The following is a 22,658-nucleotide window of genomic DNA, read 5'->3' as shown; positions in this document are numbered from 1 at the left end:
CACAGAAGGAAGGCAGAGCTTTGCCCACTCACACCCACTGATCATTTCTTTACCTGAATGGCTGTAATTCTCCTCACAAAGAATTCCTAATACTGAATAAAACTAAGTAATTACTTCTTTGTAATATATATTTAGCCTCAAAAAGGTTATACTTAAAACCAGTCTGTTCCAGTATTAAAAGGGTGATTAAATTAAATAATAATGTTATTTTTTTTTTTAGGTTTAACTTCAAGAAAGTTGTACTTAAACCCAGTCTGTTCTGGTATTAAATGTACAGACCATTGTAAATATAGAAATATGGGCCCTTTTTATGTAACTTAAATAAAATTCCTTCATAGAAGATGCTGAGAAATTCCAAGATGTTCTTCTGAGAGTGAAGAGAAATTAATCTTTATTTTCACAATCTACCCATAAAACAGCCAAATTACGTGGAGGGAAACTGTAAAACTTTCCTCTGAACTTCCTGAGGTGTTTTTGTGCAAATTAAGAGGGAAAAATCAGATTATTTTCATGTCAAGAAACTGTGGGAGAAATCAGCTGGGCCACAGCTTTTCCTCACATTCTCTGAGGAAACAGTGAATAAAAAACAGGAAGAAGACCCAAAAATGAAATGTCAGCTTTCCAGGGCCCTTCTCCTCCCATTCCAGGGACACTTTGGTGTCACCTGCCTCCTTTTCTCACGTGATAACCCTGAGATCAAGGAAAAAGCAGCTTTTCCAAGCAGGAAACAGAGCAAAGCTGGCCAATTTCCCTTCTGCCCTGTTCTCGTGGCTTATCTGTGAGCACAGGGCAGCGTTTTCCACACGCTGCATTTCTGTGGAATTCAGAAACATCCCTTCCCCCTGTGGGAGGATGGGGCATGATGAAACTGGAGTATCACAGCAGCCTCTGCAGAAGGCCAAGATGTGCTGACTGCATTTCCTTGGGAGGATAAAGGTATTTCAAAAGATTCTTTTCCATTCTCAGCTTTGCTGGCTATAAGTCCATGTTGGGAATTCTTTTCTGGAGAGGATTAAAGCTTTCTAGGAAATGATCAATCTTTTCTTTCTGAATATTTTTAAAACAAACCATTTCTTTAGGGTAGGTGGTTTCTTTTAAGGACTTTTGGGAAAACTTGCATTTTTAAAAATAAGAATTTATGTCCATCAAAATGAACCGAGACAATGAAATAATCTAAGTAATTTGGTAACATGAACAACTGCTTAAATTCCAGCTCAAACCAATTTTTTTTAGACAAAGGAAAATACCTGGTTGATGTAAAACATTTTGAAGTGGTTTTCTCTTTGTGGGCACTCAAAAGTGTAGGTTTTGCCTAGAGCAACTGGGATTTTGGGGATCAAAAAATCCTGGAAATTGATGGAAAATTATTTCATTTCTTCTTTTCTTAGGAACAGACCCTTTTGCAGGCTCTGACTGTGCACGTTGAGATCATTTTGGAAGCAAACTGGGCTGTCCCTGACTCAAGGATTGCACAGAAATCCTGGTAATAAAACAGAAGTTTGGGATGGACCATGGAAAAGTGGAATTTCCACCAGAATTCAGATCTCTCCATTCAGAGCTCCACATCCACATTGTTTATAACATTCTTCCTGCCTACAGCCCTCAAAACTCCATTCCAGTAGTACTTAAATACTCTGAATTTTGAGCCCTGTCCCAGTGGATCAGCCTGAAGAGAGCCCACAACTTGTTCTTGGAAAAGGTTCATGTTAAACTTTTGATGAGATGTATCTATGACTCTACTTTTTTCTTTCAGTCCTTGGTGTGGAAATTATCATGCACAACCCACAGAAATTAAAATCCAACTGAGAAACCTCTGCAAAACATCTAGAAACAGAACGTGTGGCAAAAGAATGCTTGCTAATTGTTCTCCTGCAATTAAATGCTGCTCCGTCAATTAGAAAACACCCAATTTCTGACCAATTCAAAAGCCTGAGCAAGAGCCTTCATTCTCTTGTACTTATTGATTAAAAAAGGGATTGCCCAGGTAGGATCCTGTCAGCTGAGCAGAATTACATGGATACTAAAGAAGCATAATTGAATTATTTTGGGGAAAACTGGTTACAGCCCAAGCAGCTGAAGATTAAAAACTGCAGAGCACTGAGAAAATGGAGAAATTCTGCAGCCCAAGGGGGTTAACCAAGCAAAGGAGTGAGGAACTGAGACATGAAGGACCCATTCATTGCTTCCCAAAAATTCCTGGAGCGAGGTAGCACCAGCAGCACACGTGGACCCCGTCAGCCCACACAAGTGTCATGGCACAGAATCCTGGCATTCCTCACACTGGAGAGTTTAATGGGAGTGACTTCCAGCTCTCCTGGCCATGGGGATGGCCCTCTGGAAAAAGAGCCAAATGAAATCAGCAATGGGGCTGCATTTCACCAGTGCACTCAGAGCCTGCAGCTCTCAGACCTTTCCCTCTCGCACAGGAGCGGCAACCAATTACACACAGCACTGTCTTGAGCTGTGAAATTTTAATTCATGCCCCAGCAGATTAGAATATCAATTACAAACCCCCAAATTGATTAGAATATCAATTACAAAAAGAGAAGTGTGAAGCTGCCCCCCACGAATAACAGCCTTAAATTGATTTTTCCTCCTTGAAGTCTCATTGTGAAAAAAGGTTGTTTTTTTTTTTACCTTTTCTGTTGTATCTATACAGAGATTGTGCATTCTGTTGCCACCTGTCCAGAGTGTAAATTCAGCATCCCACATGCACAGGGTAACACAGGGCTGACCAGAAACACCCCCAGGTACCTCTGCTATGGTCATTCTCATAGCACTGACAGGTGAGGGCTCAATCTCCACCAGCTGAACTGCATTAAAACTCTGGATGCAGGGAGTGCACAGGGATAAGAACACAGCAGCAAAGGTTAGAGAGGCAGAGCAAAGACTCAGAAAGATTCTGCTCACTGTTATCAAGAACAACCTAAAATTTATCGCAGAATATCATGAGCTTCAAGGGATGCATCAGCATTATCCAGTCCTGCACAGACCCCCCAACAATCCCACCCAAGAGCATTGTCCAAACATTTGTTTTATGGGAATAACTGACTCCTTCTGCAATAAAAATCAAAATCAGGGTTTGTTAAAAGGGAAATACAAAAGAGAGCCAGTCAGAGATATCAGGGTGACTGGGAAAATCACCCTTATGCAGGTCTTGATCTGAATCACTTGAACTGCAGATCAAGACTGCCCAATTCAATAAAGAATTCAAGTCAGAAAAAGTTTGTAAGCTTTAAAGATCCACACTTATTTTAAACAGCTGTTTCTTAAAATAACATCAGTAATGTCAATGGGACATCAAGAATCCACTTTAATCAAGGTGCTGTTTGGAAATGCACTTACATACTCTGATTCACCCACTTTTAATGTCATTAATGATTGCTTTGGAAGCAACACAGAAACCAAGATAAGATTCTTGCATATTATTTTGGAATGCAGTGTTTTAACAGTATTATTTTTAGTAACGCTCTCTATATGTATATCTAAGTATCCCTTGAGCAATTTAGGTGTGCAGGGACACTTTATTTGGCACAGTTGTAACCCAGTATTAGTGAATATTATGAGAACCTCACCAGCAGGATAAAAAGGCAACAAAATTTAGTAAGAATTAGGTTGAAAGCAGTGAAACAGAGGACTGTTAGTCACAATCTGGAAGCCAAAAAAAGATTCTGCTCTTTTGTGGGTGATGTAGAGCCTATTTGATGCTTTTTTTACCATCACCCACCTCCTGCAACCAGGCCACTCTCCCTTTCTTTCCCAAAAATACCAGCATGAGGTTAAACCATACCGGGATCCCAGTGATTCTCTTCCCCATTTAGAACAATCTGCTTTAAAATAGAGCAAGACCAAGTAACTGCAGGGATTCACAGGGCTCTTACAGTGTCACTGTCACTGGGCTGGAACTGGAAAGGCTGAGGTTTGTGGAACACGGAGTTCTCCTGCAAGAACAGCTGCAGATTGTAATCCCGCACCACCTGAGGAAAGAAAAAGGTTTATTTAGACTCCTTGTTTGGTGAACTGAAAAACAGCTGGAGAGCAAAACCAGCTCAGTTTCCAACTGAGAGTAAACCTGCAGCGGAAGCCTGGTGCACCAGAAGGGAACTGAGGACCTGAGTTGTTCAGAGGCACTGGCAGGACACACAGGGGGTGACAAGGACCTAAAATGTCCCTGCCATTTACCTACAAAATGGGGAAAAAACACCAACTACCAAATAGACACCCTGTGGTGTCATTGCCATAAATATTTTTCCCTCCTCTTGTGGGTAATTTCCTGTGCACTGCTCTTTCTTGAAATGAAAAGTCTTAATTTGGCAGGAATTATTAATTGTGGGAGCTGAAAAGACTTATTTGGAATAATGCATCCAAAATCAGTTACAAACTTCATCTCTCTTTATTAAATTGCTTTCAGAGAAAACTCTCCAAGCTTGTATTTTGCTGAAGCAAAACTCCTTCAGCTCCCAAATTTGTTTAATGATACGTTTCAGGCAGTATGACACAGATCCCTAAACAAACCTCTTATGTCACAATTTACACAGATTTACAAAGAAATACCCAGTGATTGCAAGATGAAAAAATAGGATCACTGGTTGAAGAACTCTTACAGAGCATTCACTGCCTCAATTGATGAAAATGCATCAAAATTATATCAATTTATTACCAAACTGGGGGTTTACATGTACAAAGGAGATAATAAAGATGGTATTTATCCAGAAATAGCAGCATTGTGCATGACCAAGAACTCTGTGCTGCGTGGACAATGGGAAATAAAACTTGTTCTCTAATGCAGCAAAATGTTGATGCTTGTGTTGTTGAAATACTGAACTGTAAAAAATTAATCTCCAGTTAAAGAAAGTAAATAGTCCTCCAGGGCCAATAACACACTCATCTAAACCAGAAAAGTACATAATTACTGCTCCAATTTGAGCCGTTGAACATAAACACACTCAAATGGGGAGAAAACAGACAGGGATTTGCATCACGAATTCCCAGAAATAGAAATTCAGAAAATACTAAAGAAGGAAACATCTGCAGCTTCAGAGGATGCTCAGCACTGATCTGGCATCAAAATATTTTAATTTAAGCAGCTATTCCATTGAATTGTTCTTTAGATCCACGTGAACACTGACCATAGCACACAACCCTGGGCCATGCCAAATATGTGAAGCTATTTTAACTTCAATTAGGAACCACCCCCCCCCCCCCCCCCCAATGAAGTTACTGAGGATGTGAAAACCTCCACAGATATTTTTATGGGCTTTCCCCACAGAAATCTGACTCCCAAGCAACTCAGTTCAAAGGAGAAAACTCATTTTTCCAACAGCACTCCTAGGATATTTCCCCTCAAAGCCACAGTAAGTGGTTAAAAATGAAAACAACTTTATCAGAACAGGAGGACTGGGAGGATGTGCAAGCCCAGCACACGAAATCCTGCATTTGCACAAAATATTGGACAATTGATAAAAAAAAGAATAAAAATACTCCAAAGCAACACTGTATCCTTGGGATTAAGCTGCAACTTTTCCAAATAGATTTCCTGTTATTCAGTAATTAAATCAATGTTCTTACACTGTTTTCTTTCTGAAGTCAATGTCAACTGACAGGTTACAACAGACCTGAAATCAAACATTAAATACACCCCATTATGCAGAAACAAGGCACACTTAGAGATGTGCATAAAGCAAATTATTTGCCCTCTTACCAGAAACCTCACAGAAATGTTACTCAAAACAGCAAATGAAATTTCAGAAAATATTCCAAAGAAAAACAGATTTTTTTTTTTGAAAGAGAAGTGAAGGAAGTACAAGTCTTGAGTAAGACTGTTCAAGTGAAAAGGAACCTAAATTGCATTTTGATACAACCACAGCCCCATACTGGTTTGGGTGGGAAGGGACCTAAAAAATCATCTTATTCCACCCCCTGTCATGGGCAGGGACATCTTCCACTGTTCCCAGGGTGCTCCAAGCCCCATCCAACCTGGCCTTGGGCACTGCCAGGGATCCAGGGGCAGCCACAGCTGCTCTGGGAACCTGTGCCAGGGCCTCCCCACCCTCCCAGGGAACAATCCTTTCCCAAAATCCCATCTGTCCCTGCCCCCTCTGGGGTCAGTGTTCCCATTCCAGTGTCAGAGGAATGACAATGGCCACCCTGACCCAGGAGTAATAAAATCTCCAAAGCTCCAACCAACAATGATAAAACTACGAAAAATCAGCATTTTATACATAAAATCTGGGTTTTTTAGCTGTTTCCCTCAATCTGCGTCACATGAGGTGTCAGCCAGCCCTGCCCATCCAAGGAGCCATCCCCGGCACTTGTGGGAAGCAATCTGTGTCCTCCTAAAGCAAATACAATTTAATTCCATCCTGCAAACAGAAACGTAGTTCAGATGGAAGAGGAAAAATATTCCTCCCAATGACCTGAAGTGTCTCTTCTAAGTAGAGCCTGCCAAGCTTGTACTGCAAACTAACAAAGAACAGGTGAAGCATTCAAAACCTCCAATAAATATTTAAAACCTTGGCTTTGATGACAGGTTTATTCTAAATTGCTAACAAATTTATTACATGTTTAACAACTCAAGCTGCTTTTGAAAGACACGGATGGGTTTTGGTGGAGAGAAAATGTTTTTTTCTGGGTTCTTTTTTTTTTGGGGGGGGGGGCTGATTACTGCAACCTGTTAAGGAAAGAAAGGATAAGCAAAGCCTGCGGAAAAATCCATCAGTCAATATATTCAGAGAAAAGCACAGATCTTCAGTAGCAAAGCAACACAAATTTTTCTTCTCCACATTCTTGAAGCACAAGGAGAGAAGCAAATGGAGATGTAGAAACCAGTTGTAAAAGCCCTGTTGAGACCTGCCAGCTGGATTTACACTTCTGTCCCTTCTCCAGGCATTGTGCCCATGGAGTAAAACACAAACACAACTCACACACACAGCCTGACTTGGTGGTTGTGTAAAATCAGCCAGACCTGGAGCTCTCTGAAGCACCCTGACCTCAGCACACACAAATATCTGAGGAAAGGATTCCTGCTCCAAGGGAATGTTTGGATATGGCAGTTCAGAATTGGATCAAAGTCCCTACCAGGCAGCTCTCTGAGTACTCTGAACACAAAGGATCTGATACAACAGTGAAAAATTAATTATGCAGACATTATACAGAAGCCTGTTTAGCTGAAAGATTCCAAGCCAGCATTTCTGGGGAAGGTATTTGAAGCAGACCTGAATAATACACCCCAAGGTAAATTATTGAAAGTCCTTGTACAACTGAAGAGAAAATGGTGTTTTGATTATTTTTACAGTTGCTGCCAAGTAAATTCAAAGCTGAGGGTGAAGCCCATTTTTCATGCCCTCACTTTAGATCTCTGAAGGTGTGAGATCACTTGCTTGGAGGTAAATAAGGAATGTGTTAAATAAGCTTTTGCTCCAGATCTCTGTGTGAATGAGCTCCGTTTCTGGGTGGGTGGGTAAGGGAAACGTAAAAAAGGAATATTATGACTGCACCAAAGCAGCTTTTTTCTGAGCTCAATGGCAATTTTTTTTTTCCTTCTTTTAGCCCAGCAGATGAATTATTTAAGTATCAAAATCACCCTGGAAGCGATCACGCCTCTCTCAGTCTGGCTGCCTGACAAAGCAAACAAACCACGTCTAGGACAGGGCTCTAATTTGTTTGCCACTCTTAATTCCAGGGAGAAAACAGCGTAATAGCTTGGATTTCAAGTTGACAGACAATTATTAAGGAATGATCCAAGCAGTTTCCTGGGGCTTTGCTCCAGATTACACCCTGCAGAACCCTCAGCTGCAATTTCCCCTCCCAAACGTGCAGGGTGAGGAGAGCAGAGCATCTCTGGATGCACAAATGCACTCATGGGAAGGCAGTCTGGGTGCTAAAGGAAAAATTCTCCCCAAGAAAACTGTCTGGTGCCTTTTAACTTAACACCACTCAGGAGTAACCAAAAATAACAACCTTCCAGTTTTGTCATCATTTTGGAAGCAAATCTCAGGCCTGGGGATTTGTCCATGCTGCAAGGATTCAGTTACAAAGCATCATTCAGTTCAAACTTACCCTGCTGGAAGTCTCCAGTAAAAACTGGAATGTGTTTTGTACAGCTTGGCATGTCTCTAGTTCAGTCCTGCTGAATGCCATTAAATAATCCTTAAGGTGATCATATATATTTCCATCAAGAGCCTGTACAAGGGAAAGAAATAAAAAAAATCAGCAAAAGCCGGAACTAACTCTGTATACAATTTATCAGTCTATGGGAGTTGCAAGATGTTCACACCATTTTTTTAGCAGATTTACACCTGTGATGAGTGGAAAGAAAGAGAAGTGCAAGATGTACAAGTCTTGAGTAAGACTGTTCAAGTGAAAAGGAACTCTAATTGCATTTTGATACAATCACAGCCCCAGCCTGGTTTGGGTGGGAAGGGACCTAGAAAATGCCTCACTCCTGGCAGGAGGAGTGACAGAGCTGGGCTCCATTAGATGGCAGCACACAGCACTGCAACAACATCCCGGCATCCCCATCCAGCTGTTCCCAGGGGCAGAGCAGCTCTGGGGAAGGGAAAATGCTCAGGGAGATGTCACTGAGGGCAAGGAAGACACCCAGAACTGCCAGGGGTGCTGCCAACCAGAGTAATCCTCAGGGAGTGATGCCAGGACACTCAACATCTGGATGGGACACATCCCCAGCTGTTTTGGGCATAGAGATACCAAATAAGGAACACAAATTTATCCCAAATGTAGCAGTGGCAGCAAAGTTCAAACCCCAAAGCTCTCTTGTGAGCAGAGCTGTAAAATCACATCACACAGGGCAGGTTACACAAGTTCTGTGTTAAATATGACTTTGCAAGTGACTGACAATGTCATTTAAATAGTTAACTCAGGATGCTTTTAAATATATGTGATATAGATTTTTAAATAGGTCATATTTCACAGATATCCATTTAAACAGTGTATTCATGGAAACTCCATTCCATTCCAACACACTCAAGAATGTGCTTCTCTAGAAAACTGTATTTGATTATTTAAATAATTTTGAAAATTTGAGGGGGGAGAAAAGAGTGAAGTTGTGCAGGACTTAAGGAATAGCTTCTGCCCCTGAAAAATCAAGCCCAGAGTTTAAGGTGACACAATGAATCAGACACAAATCCTGGAAGTGCTGGACAGAGCTTGGAGCAGCCTGGAATAGTGGAAGGCATTCCTGCCCATTACAGGGGTGGAACTGGAAGAGCTTTTAGGTCCCTTCCAACCCAAACCATTGAATGGTTTTATGAAATCCCTCAGAAGTTAGGAAGAAGAGAAGAGATCTTCCTTCTGCAAAGCCTTCCCAGCAGCACACAGCCACCTTCAGTAAGGGATGCTTTGAGAGGATAATCAAATTGTGGGACTGGAATTCTCACATCCAAACTCTGATATCCCAAATCCACTTCACACTACACTATTTTCTTCACCCTCCACCTTCCAAGTGTAAAGAAATTTTTAGCAGAGGCAGATTGTTTCCTCCAGTCTTACACATTAAACCTGCCTCAAACAGGTTAGTAGTTGTGTGGCCATTATGGCAAACCAGTGGCAAACTGGGAATTCTTTCCAAGCCTCTGCACTGTAGCTGGTTCACTCAGGGGTTCATTCAGGCTGGGATTGAGGGATCAGCAGCCAGGGCAGCTCCTGGAGGCCCTGCCCCAGGAAGGACTTCCCAGTATGGCTGGGAAAGAGCTATAGGATAACTGCTCCAGGCTCCTGCCAGTGGTGTCAGCTCCACCAAACACTCTGTTGCACAGAATTTAAAAAAAATTCTTATTTGAAGAGTTATGTAATACCTGCCTAGAGCCAAGTGAGGAAAACATCAGGAAATTCCCAGCAGCAAATCCACAGAAAGCAGGCAGACATACACAGACACAGCTCTTGCCTGTGCTGCTGTGGGCACAGCTTTGCTGGGATTCACAGGATTTGAATATTCCCTGTGCTTTTAGCCCTGAAGGGACACACGAGTGCCAGAGTCACCGCCCCATTCCAAGGGCACTCATTTCACATCCAGTACAGGCAGCCCCAACAGCAGCTCAGCCCTGTGCTCACAGAGAATACAAATGATGGGTAAAATTGCCAAGGCCGCCTGTGCTCTCCCTGGGGACCACGGGGAGCCTGAAGCTCCCCCAAAACAGAAATATCGACTTTTATCTGTTCCTAAAGCTTTTCAGCTCAAACATCAGGGCTGGTGTGCAACTCTGCTAAGAAATGTAAAGAAATAATTTCAATTTGGCAAAGCAATTCTAAGTGCTCAGTTTGCAAAGCAGCTGTGATTCTTTTCATCCCACGATGCCATAAAAGAGAATTTCACAGCTCCATATCAAACCCAAGTGTTGTTTTTATGCCAACCCCCACACGAAGGGCTCGTGTCATTGCATTTAAGTCTTAAATGCTGAGCTCTGCCTTGGGTTTTAACACTCTGGGGGCTCTGCAGAGCCAGTGGAGAGAAGTTGGTACTTGTGTGTTGTGATTGATCCCTCTCCAAGATAGATGGCTAAAATAGGTCAGCTGAAAGGCAGGATGCCAAGGGCCTATTCCTCTTCACTGACCGTAAATAGTGCCCCCACAATTAGCTCACACAGACACGTCAGGCACACACAGCCCAGTCCCACACGTGTTCATTCCCTCCAATTATCATCCACACAGCACTGGGGATTAATTCATGTCCAGCTGCAGCCTGCAGTTCAAGGAACAGTTAAAAAAAAAAAAAAAAAGGAGGGAGAAATATTAACTTCATTATTTCCCTCCTCCTCCTGCAATGACCACAGCTCTGCTGAGATGCCAGAAACCCCCACAGTGTGATATAAAAAATAAAGATATTTGAGAAAGGACATCAGAGCAAAGTGTGGCAAAACATTAAGGGAGCACATGGGTCTGTCAGCATGTGAGAACTGCATTACAGCCTGGCTCCTTTCATTAATTAAAAGCAGTTTCGATATGATGAAGTTCTTAAATACCGATGAGAACTGCCAGAACTGAAGTTCTGAAAGTCACTGCAATATCACACAGGCAGGGCTGAGAAAGCAGCCTCAACACAGGCTAAAAAGCACAGAAAAGGTGACATCCCATCAGCCCCAGCATCAGAGAGCTGGCTGGTTCCAGACTTGCAATAACAATGGCTTTATCCTTTCTAAAAAAATGGTAATTATTACATGAAGCTGGATGTGTTCATATTAAAACAAAAGACTTGACTTGCTGAACTGTAGGATATAAATTAACATTCACGTGGGGTTTTATCAGCTGAATCTCATTCACTTGCAAACACTCTGACCCAAACCACTGAACATCACAGGTTTTGAAAGGAAAAGTCTTTTGAAAATTTCTCATCACACAACTTGAAGGGGAAACTGGAAAAAAAAAAAAGAAAATCAAAAAACCCAACACCCATTATTCCTCTACAATGGCTTTTGTTCTCTTTCTGACTCTCCAGAGAGCACTAAATCACTTACTGTATTACAATCCCACTGAAAACCTGTCTTTTTGTCAACTTCAAAAGGAAATCAAGGGTTTTTTTTTAAAAAAAACAAATCTGGCATCAAACCCAAGATAATACGAAGTTAAGTAGCACAAAATTACAATTTCCAAGGATAAAAAAAGTCACTGTTTTTTCAGAAATCATTTCTTTACAGCAGAATTGCCATACTAAAGGTACAAAACTACTTCCCCTGTGTCCAAGCTTGAGAAGGTAAAAGCTGGAATTAGGGCTGAGAAGAGTTGAAGCTTTAATAAACACAATGGACACACAATCAAATTAAAGCCTATTTTTAGAAGAAGTCCTATATACTAACTCAAACCAATAAAATTATATACAGAGGCAATGGGACTAGAACACTGTTCTGATTTCAACATCCAAGTTTCAGGTATAACTTTGAGAATTTTTCCCAGAAACAAAACTTCAGTCCCAGTTCAGATCATTTTCAGGAGGGGTTTTTTTTGTTTCAAGAGATGATACCAAACATTTTGGTAGTTTAGCTTTAATCATTCTACATTCTATGAAAATTCCTCAAAAGCAAATATGTAAATGACTGTATTTTAGCTATTATTAGGACATTTGGTTGCCTTTGGGAGGTTATTACTCATTTAAAATAACATACAATGTAGAACAGACCCTGTGTAGAATTTTCGTCTTCATTTGTGTGACTGACTTCGGTCTCTTCACTAAAACATTTACAGGTCTCAGCCACACCCCACTCAAACATCACCATTTCAATATCTTGGAGAAGACAGAGAACAAGCTGAACTACTCTGTATGTTTTATTTTAAAAGCAAACAAAAATTAAAAATGGAAACTATCTGCCCAACACAACACAAAGCAGAGTTATGTGAAGCCACCAAGGCAAGTTTTCCCTGTTGTCCCATTTATTTCTGAAATATTCCTGGTATTCTGTTCCTTTTTGTCTTGCACAGAAACTCCTCAAATCTGTGCTGAAGCTCTGGGTAATAATTTTACACTTTAAACTCAGATTTTGTTCAAACGAAACCTCTCATTTAACCACCAGGCACCAAAACCAGTGCTACGCTAAAAACCCTCAATTAAAGGCACACTTGTAAAGCCATGTGGGTTTCACTGACTAATTCACACCAGTCTCATCTGAATCACCACTGCCTAGAAACAATTTGGTATTTGCAAACACACATTTATGTTTTTATGTATTTTAAACTCCCTCACCCCACGCTTGTGACAAGAACCATCATCCTCGAACTTGGGGTGGAATGGGATTATCTTTAAGGTGCCTTGCAACTCAAACCATCCTATGGCTCTGTGAGATTAAGTTTTCGTTTCAAAACATGAATCCTTCCCTGAGCTGATGCCACCCAGCAGTTTTTGAGGGCTGATTTTGCCACTGAAATCCCTGGCAAAGGCTCCCCAAGCTGCCACCACTCAGCCGGAAACAATAGAACTGATGTGGAAGGCAAGGAATTTCCTTACATGGGTGGAGGGAACAGCACAAAATTAGAGCTGACCCTCCCCTGTCTGGGCTGCAGCCTGAAAACAGAAAGATAAGGGGAAGAAACAAGCTGAACAAAAATCATTGTGTCTCTGGAGTGGTAACTTCTCTGTGGAGTCAATGGGATTGCATCCTGGTAATGAGTTGTTTTCCTGTTCAGGAGTCAAGCCCCCAAATCAAAAGGGAGATCTGTATCATAGATTCCACTCTCTATTTTATATTTATATTAAAATAATTTTGTATGTGGCTATATCTATATTAAAAATGAAAATGAAATTCTTTTACCACCCTACTCTCATTTGTATTAAAACCCCTGTTTTATCTTATCCCTGATCTGCTTTGCCTTGAAAACCCCTTGGAATCCATTAAGAACAGGAACTTGAGTTCTCATCCTTTATTTTCTGTAATATTACTCAAAACTTTTCCTTACTTGAAATTAAAAGCCCAACAATCTGAATTGCAGAACAAACATGCTGAGTGAAACTTTTTGAGTGGTTATGCTTGAAACTCCTGCCTCCAGTCCACTAAATAAACAGTGATCTCATGGATGGCATAGTCTGGGAATTTTCAGCTGAATGATTTTGGTAAATGACACTCCACTGAGGGTTTCAATTTTTATGTGTCAGAAAAGATAAAATTAATATTAAAAGGAAAGGTTGGGGTACAGACAATAATAATTGGTCAACAGGTATTCTTAGAATTAAGAATTAACTTGGAATTAAGGCATCAACTTCAGTCTTTTCTTGGGTCAGAAGAGAAGTCTCTGTATTTTAGCCCAGACAGAGCAACAAATCTCCTTTTATCTGACAGTGAAGGATAAAGCATTTTAAAAACTCATCTGAAACTGAGAACTCTTGAGAAAGTCAAGAGCCCGGATCAGCTGGATTTGCCACACTCAGCACTATTCAGAGCCATGAAATGGAACAGCACTTCCCAAGGACGTGAGGAGAAGAAGGAAGGAAGGTCAGGAGAACCCATCCTTTCTGGATAACAGCTCCATTCCACAGTCTTTTTCCTTTAAAAATGCTTATTCCTGGCATCAATTTCTCCTAATACACAAGAAAAGCTGCTTATTTTTCCTTTTTAACTCTTCCATCCCTGCAGCATTTGTCTCTGCTGAAATCCCTTCCTCTCCATCAAGACCCCCCCAATGTAGAAGTAAATCAGGGCTGTGTTTGTCAACTAAACACAACATCTGTGTCTGAATTCCCAACAAAGCCCAGCCCAAAGCCCCAGCGGTGTCCCTGAACAACCTGCCTGGAGCAACTGGAGCGGCTGGCATCAGCATTCCCAGAGATCCTGCAGGAACAACTGCACCCTGTCAATGTCCATCAGGGATTTCAGGGCTGCAGCCTCACTTCCAAGTGACAGGAAGCTGCTGCCCAGCCTGCCCTTTGCAGGCCCACTTTTGGGGAAAAATCCTGGTTTTTTGCTGAGTTGTGCAAGTAGAGAAAGCTGCTAAGGAAAGCTGAGGGCAAACCCCAACTCTTTTCCCCAGATCAAGAGTGGGTGCTGGACCTTCTCAGCCTGCAGGGAGAGCATCTAAGTTTTAGCTCTGTAAAATAAGGACTTCAGGTTAACAGAAATTGCATCCAAAGTAATGCAGGGATAATTCAAGGCTGTAAAATCATCTGTATCTCAGGATAATCTTACACATCCAAAGGCAGTATTGATAAGTCTGCTTTAGTGAGGTCCAGAAGCAAGTCACTCTTGAAGTATCACTACCTAGTTCTGCCTGGAAATATCTGAAATCCAGTGCCTGAAGCACTGCATCCAAATCCAGAGTCTTTAGCACAGGAAACACATGGACCTGTTATAGCAGGCCCAGAGGATGCCAGCAGGTCTGAGTGAAGAAGGGTTTAAGAGTCTCCACAAAAAGATCCTCTCTGACTTCTCCTTATTAAACTTCCACAGAAAGTAATTTTAAGGAATTTTTATAACTTTGTCACTGTCTTGTTGCTGTCAGGCTAATTAATTTTTCCTGTTTCTTTCTGTTTTCCCCAAATCCACACCCTGCATGACCACGAGCTATTCAGGAGTGCATTTGCTCAAACCACCTCTCAACAAGGGAGCACAAGATATTCCAGCTGAAGAGCAGAGATACATGAAAACCTGGGAATAAAACCAGCAGACCAAGAGGTAGGAAGAGAACATGATGACAGGAATAGAAAGTGCCTCTTTAACTCAACAAGGTTTGATGAAATTCGGAGTTTCCCCTTCTCCCACACCCTGCAGGAGCTCTCACCACAGCAAACAGGGGAACAATGGACACTGGAAGACCACAAGAGCCCCAAGTTCCTTTCAGCTGGGTGCCCATGAACACACTCTGCACTTTCCCTTACCCCAGAGCTTTGTGTTTTCTGCTGTCAGGAGTTTGGGGCTTGTTTGCAAGTTCTTTGTTTGCTCTCATTAGTCACTTGATGATTGTTCTGCACATCATTTTGTTCCTTTACAATCTCACCAGGGTCATTGTTTTTACTGACAAAACCTTTGTTGTTGGGGCGCTGCAGCCTCCTCTGAGCACACAAAAATATGGAACAGCCACCAACAGATGCCTGTCACCCTCCCCCAATGCTGGAAAAATGTCCCTTTAAAATAAGAACAAACAAAATTATTGATAATAACAAGATCTGCCTCCACCATCTCAAGGCAGTGCCCTGTAGTTGTCACATTTGAGCATGAGGGTCTGGTGGGTGAACACAGGCATGGAAAGAAATAATTCCTTTAATAAGAAATAATTCCTTTATAATTCCTTTAATTGTCACAAGGCTGGCAGCAGTGAGAGTTACCTGGTGGAGACAGCACTAAAATGACACTGCAGGGTTAAAGGAGAACTCCACTGAAATCAGTGAGAACACACCCTGATGTGAGACTGCCGTAAGCATGGAAAACCAGATCTTCAAATTCTACCATGTAAGGCTTAAAAACCCCAAGAAGATAAAAACAGATTCTAGGAATATCTAGAAATACATTCCCCAAAAGTATCTCCCAAGACTTCTTGGACCTAGTTTGCTTTTTCTTGCACAGCCCTGGAATAAATCCCAGGGGGATGCCACTTTTGACAGGATGAATTTTTAATAAACTGCATCTTTGCTTTTGTACTTCCTCATTCTTGGAGGGAAAAAAAGTAGTTCTGGCTCAAATCCAACATTTGGAAGACAACTTTGTGGCAGAGCTGTCACCACGATGATATCTTTGCATCTGGAGAGTACAGAGTGCTCTACACTGCTCATGCCAGTAATAATTGGCTTCCTTCATGTGAAAAAATGTGCATTTAAATCCTTCAGCACTTTGACACCATTTCTGCTCTTCAAGGACTCCTCTGCTGACCACAAGACCATCGTCATCATCACAAAATGTCTGAGGAATAGCAGTGGGGTGTGTGCTCTGTCTGGAATTTTTAGTTCTTCTTACCCAAAAATAAATTATTTTTCTGCTCAGCTTAACAAATATTTTGATGTTTCAACATGATTTGGAAGGTAAGTTAAAGAAATGCACTTTGCTTGGGAACAGGCCAGAGCTGATTATTTTTACCTCCTACAAAACCAAATCTCACACAGAGAACCAGCCCTGGGAATTCTTCCTTACAGAATTCCATCCAGATTTACCAGGAGGTCTCCACAGGAACTCTCATGCTACAGGTGAACCATCCCTGACTCAGACACAAGCTTGGATAATCCCAAATCTTTTCTATATTACAACAACACAAGCCAAGGGAGAGAAACCTTAAACCGACACAGATGTGCAGATGAAAATGCATTTCACAGCAAATCCAAATGTTTCTTAATAAATTTTCTTAATATGTTCTTAAAAAAATTAAGAAACAGGCATTTTCTTAGAAATACTCCCCTGGAAGATTAAATGCATAAAAAAGGGATAAAAAAAATCAGATATTGAGCATAAACGTTCCTCAGGAGCTTGTGTTGACTCTTTTGCACCCTTGCAGTTTTTTAACCACCTATTTTGCTATTTTTAGGTTTTAATTCAGTTGATTCAATCTCTGCATTACCATTTTCATTTACTTTTTCAGATAAATCTCTTCAACAAAACCTTTTCTGCCCCAGCACAGGCTGTTGTTCCCAACTGCTCCTTGGATTTATCACTTCCATCTCCTTTTTCTCTATGTGGGTTTCAAGTCACCTGCATTCAGTGAACAGGCCATTCAAAAGCTGCTCACAGAGTAGGTTCAGGGATGGAAATGTCTCAATATTAAAAATTCCAATAATTTAATATATTCCCAAGCTTTTCAGGTTCTTATCATGCCAAAGAGATTCAGCCTGCAACTTAATGTGGTCCTGCAAATGTAACACTGCTCTCTGCCTCACCCAGAACACAAGTGGTCTTGTCAGGATATTCAGAATATTCAGGCACTTTCCAACTCACATTACAAATTCAATTAAATTTTATGCCAATATATGAGACAATTCAGCAATATGAAAAGGGCAGAGTGTATCTCACACAGGGAACCCCACATTTCTGAACAGGCACCCTACAAAAGGATCTGTATGACTCTCGGCCAGTCACACTAAAACGCAAGGACCAAATCCAACAAAACTATTTCTAGGAATTTCTGTAATCTGCACAAATGTGTTCTTATAAGGAAAATGGCCCAGAGTCACAGCACTGTGATTATTTGCAGTAATTATGGAATCACAGAACAATGACAGCATTTATCTCCCACAATAAAGGAAAAAACATGGTGGGGGTATTGCCCAAGGTATGGCAGCTGCAGTGCAGCAGGAAGATTAATCCCAGGTTCCCAAACCTCACTTGGGAATTCTGGGTGCCAATTATGCTTTATTACTTCTAGGAGTCCATTCTCAATTATCTCCAGGGGAATCACACTAACAATTTATGCCTGCACTCCTTGTAAGCACCAGTGGGTGAGGACAAAGATAATTTGAGCCTTAAGTCCATAATTAAAAATATTGTGGAAGGTTTTTCCCTTTCACAAACAGATTCCCCCCACCCCCATCCCAAAGCCTGGCACAGAATCCCCATTCCAAGCAGTATTCCTGAACAAGGACTGATGGAATCACTAGTTGTGCCATTTTCTCCAGAAGCTGAGAGGATTTTCTAATCTTCTACTGTTTGACAGGAGAGTGATGGCTAACAAAAATCAACAGAAAAATGAACAAAAATGGGATCTAGTGCTGTTAAATCTTTTAATTAAATCACTTCTGAAGTGTAGCCTGATTGGGAATACCTAAATATACTTTGGTCTCCTGACAGTATTTGTTGAACATAACTGCATTAAAGTTATACTCCTTTTCAAACTTATTTCAGCCCTGTAGGATTAATACTCAAACCTTTTTAAAAACTCCTTAATTTCACAGTGCCACTGCACAGTGGCCCTCCTGACACTGTGTGGGCAGAGCAGAGCAGGAGACTGAAATCCCACAGGAAGAGACATCCCAAGGATCTGGCAGGGCTGGGATTTCTTTGATACAAGGCTGTCTTCAGTGCTTAGTCTTTGCTATTAAATAAATTGAGCCTTTCAGCAAAGTTAATTCACTGAATGCTCCAATATCCCCTTCTAAATTAGAAATGGGGCTCCCAGACCCAGCCAGAGAGAAGGGTCTGTGCTTAGTGGGAATGCTGAGACACAGAATCCAGGGATCTGGACCTGAAGTCACATATGAATATCATAAAAATACACTAAAATAATCCAGCTGAATGAACTGAGACTGAATCCAGCTGGATGAGCTGCCCAGTGAGAAGAGCAAAGCCTAACAGAAGTGGATCAGCTATCAAAAAATGTTTAATTATTTGGGTACACACAGAGCCACAAACATCTGTGAACATTTTATGTAGAAAAAAAGGTATTTCTTAGATTTGCCATCTTCTTTTTATGGACTTTTTTCTTGGAATTCTGTGGTTTTGAAAATTATCTTTTAGTAAATTGAAATCTCATCTATTAAATTATTATATACAATATATATAAATCTAGCATATAAATAGTGTACAATTTTATTAATAGGAGCAGTTTAATATTTTGATTTCTAACACCCTTGAGCTTGAACTAGAAACCTGATTTTTAACTATCTACCTAGTTTAACACTCCAGTCAAAAGAAGCTTATTCTCCAGAAAATTCAGGCACCCAAATCCCAGAATATTGTCATGATTCTTACTAACAATTTTTGGTTTTCATTTTCATTTTGAATCATTTTCAGCTCTCCATGACTTTTATGTGAGATTAAAAGCCTTGAACCCAAGCACTGAAACTTTCCCAAGTTTTAAAAATTCCATGAGGATTTTTAAGAAGGTCCTTATGGAAGCTGGAAGGTGCTGCTGGATGCCCTGGACAATGCTGGTGCCATGAGGAAAGTGCATGGAAAGGTTCTTCCATGATCCATGAGCAACACTGGCAATACCAGAGAGAGATTAACTCCTTTAATTAGCATTCCAATCCTACAAGCAATTACCTTAGGGCTTTGATAATTTGTAAAACATTATAAAATAATATCCTCTTTCAGCTGGATGACACCATTCCACAAGTCAGCCATCAGGAATTAGGGATTTAAGGAAGCCACTGGTAGGGAATGTTTGCTTCCCTCCACACCAAGGGGGTCTAGCGTGGCTGCAAAGCTTTTTAAGCAGAGATGATAACTTGAACAGATGGGAATTTTATTTTTGGGGATCAAACCTGCAGGTAGGGAGACAAATCACACTGGAGCATTCCCACTCCTCCTCCTCCTCCTCTTTGCATGACTGAGCTTCTGGGCCATCTTTACAATCCATTATCTCCTTAGCAATTTGTAAAATCTAAATAGGAACTTTCAGCTGCAGGAAGGGATTCCAAAGCAAGGAAGTTTTCTAAGGACTGTGCAAAAACCAGAGCTCGAGCAGCTCTTGTTCACACAGGGAATGAGCAGCTCCTCACCTCCAGCCATCCCAAAACACCTGCACGGTCTCCAAACAGAGCAGAGTTTTGGAAGCTGAAAGAATAAAGAACCCCCCAAAATTTGACAGCTGGGCCCTATGAAACCCTCAAAGATCTGTGAAAACTCTTCCCAGGTTTGCCTCCTCCTCGGCAAGACAGCTGTAGATTAGAACCATTTTCCCATTTTCCCCATAACGTTTTCTGGGATTTAATTAAACTTCAAATTCAGTGTGACATTTTCCATCTCACACTTATTGGCCTTGTGCTATTTTGGGCCTCATCTCCTTGTTATAATTCTTCTGCTGCTTTCATTAGTGAAGTCACTCAGAAATGTTTTGTCCTGCCACTGACGACAGAAGATGAGTCACAGAATCACAGGATGGGTTGGTGGGAAGAGACCTTAAAATCATCTCATTCCACCCCTGCCATGGGCAGGGACACCTTCCACTGTCCCAGGATGCTGCAAGCCCCAATTTCCAACCTGGCCTTGGGCACTGCCAGGGATCCAGGGGCAGCCACAGCTGCTCTGGGCACCTGTGCCAGGGCCTCACCACCCTCACAGGGAACAATTCCTGCCCAAAATCCCATCCAGCCCTGCCCTCTGGCAGTGGGAGCCATTCCCGGTGTCCCGTCCCTCCATCCCTTGTCCCCAGTCCTTCTTCAGCGCTTCTGGAGCCCCTTTAGGCAATGGAGGGGTCTCTGTGGTCTCCACATTTTCAGTAACTTTTACAGTTTAATATCTCATTTAACAGGACAATTATCAGTTTAATATCTCATTTAACAAGAAAACCCCCCCACACACACATTCAATTTTAAGAATAATCCACGAGTTTTCCCCCCAGTTTCAATGGAAACACATCTATTCCATGTAACTCACTGAAACATTGGGTGGCTACAAGTAACAGCAGAAAAAAAGAAGCACTGAGGAAAAAAGTAACTTTTCCCTGCTTCTTCAATTCTCCCACTGAACCAGGAGCTGATAAAAATAAATCCTCAAGCAAACAAAACCCTGCGAAGGATCTGTTTGGGATGCTTTTCTCCGTGAATCCTAAAGCAGGAATGCTGCCTGTTTCTGGTGAAAGCATGGCTGCCCCACCTGCCTCCCAAACGGAGCAGCCCAGGTGCTTCCTGAGCTCCAAGGCTGCTGTCTGGCACAGGGAGGAGGTATTTTGGGAACTGCTCTCATTGTGTTACAGCGTGGCTTTGAAACAAGATGGCAGTTTCATTTCCTGCTCACAATGAGCAGGCTTATGACAGCTGACCAAAATATCTCAAAGCCCCATTCAAATCCTAAACAGTTTCTGCATAAAATCTTTAAATGAAGGGAAAAAAAAGTGCCTTAGGTTTTCTGCTGCCTTCTTCAACCAGATTTCTCCCAGATTCCTTTCAAGTAACTCCTTCCCAATCCTAATCCTTACACTGGTTTCCTGTTGCCTTCTTTCTAGCAGGGGTTCGTTTTTTGTTTTTTTTTTCTTGGCTTTCCAGGCATTTTCCTTGTTTTACATTCATTAAATCCCTGATTTCATCCCTGATCATACTCCCTCTCTGCCCCTGTGCCCAGGTGAGACCCTACCTGCAGAGCTGCCCCAGCCCTGGGGACACAGCAGCAGCAGGACCTGGAGGTGGAGCCAGACTGGCAGAGCTGGGGGTGCTCACCTGGAGAGGAGAAGGCTCCAGGGAGAGCTCAGAGCCCTTGCAGGGCCTGAAGGGGCTCCAGGAGAGCTGGAGAGGGACTGGGGACAAGGCATGGAGGGACAGGACAAGGGGGAATGCCTTTCTTTCATAAGCATCTCTAAAATCGCACTGCTTTTACAATTAACCCTTTTCTTGAGTTATTTCTGTGAAAACACCAAAGGAAACCTCACTGAAAAGTCAATCATATTATCAAGAAATAATTTATTTTACCATGAAGAAATGGTCATTTTTTTAAGATAATTAATGCCCTGAGTTCCATATTAGACTTTGCCTAATGCTGCTTTTACACTGCACTACCCAGCCATGGAGGAATAAACACCTGGATCCCTGAAATAAATTGACTTCTTTGGGCCAAATGCTTTACCAAGGGATTCATTTGTGACTGAAACACGAGGTGGGACAAACTGACTGCCAATGTGACCATCACACTTTCTCATCTTCACAACAGAAATAGTTGTGACTCAGCCCCACTCCTGTGTCTCAAGGTCGCATGGAAAGTCTGCGTGATGAGCAACGTTGTTTTTCAGGAGGTGAGTGGTGGATTTGAAACTGAAAATCCATATTTTATCTCTGAAAAATTAAAAATATAATTGGAAATGAAAGAATTGGGAGGCAGAGGGAAAGGTTAGATGGGATATTGGGAAGGAATTTTTCCCTGTGAGGGTGTTGAGGCCCCGGCACAGGGGGCCCAGAGAGGCTATGGCTGCCCCTGGATCCCTTCCCAGGCTGGACAAGGCTTGGAGCAGCCTGGGAATAGTGGAAGGTGTCCCTGTCCATGGCAGGGGTGGAATAAGATAGTTTTTAAAGTCCCTTCCAACCCAAACCATTCCATGATTCTATGACATACACACACCACAGTCACTGGTGCAAATACCCTTTATTGTTAAGGCAAACAAACCTCCCTTGCTGTGGTTTTACCAAAATTAACATCAAAAGTTGCAAATCCTCTTTTCACTTCCCTGCAAACATTAACTCACAGTCAGCTGGAATCCAAGTGCTCCGAACTGGAGTTAGCACAAATTCCATGGACTGTGAACACCTAAAATTCTCTAAGGCACTTCTCAGGTATCAGCTGGGAATGTGAGAGATGAGCATTTAAGAAAAACACTGA

General features: G+C 41.7%; 1 protein-coding gene across 2 annotated transcripts in view; it reads right to left on the bottom strand.

Moving 5' to 3' along the window:
• FCHSD2 (FCH and double SH3 domains 2) overlaps positions 1–22,658 on the bottom strand; it is a 121,530-nt gene that overhangs the window by 24,469 nt on the left and 74,403 nt on the right. Inside the window, exons 9-11 of one of the 2 annotated variants that reach the window (XM_038128344.1) lie at positions 8,059–8,181; positions 3,882–3,977; positions 2,755–2,826 (exon numbers count right to left, since the gene is read on the bottom strand). In XM_038128344.1, coding sequence (XP_037984272.1) covers positions 2,755–2,826; positions 3,882–3,977; positions 8,059–8,181 — 291 coding nt within the window. The remainder of the gene's footprint in view (positions 1–2,754; positions 2,827–3,881; positions 3,978–8,058; positions 8,182–22,658) is intronic. The other variant, XM_038128353.1, reaches the window with a different exon arrangement.

The sequence above is a fragment of the Motacilla alba genome, chromosome 1 (genome assembly GCF_015832195.1).
Source record: "Motacilla alba alba isolate MOTALB_02 chromosome 1, Motacilla_alba_V1.0_pri, whole genome shotgun sequence".
Taxonomy (NCBI): Eukaryota; Metazoa; Chordata; class Aves; order Passeriformes; family Motacillidae; genus Motacilla; species Motacilla alba.
Note: the sequence above shows the minus strand (reverse complement) of the source record. Positions and strands in the feature narration are given on the sequence as shown.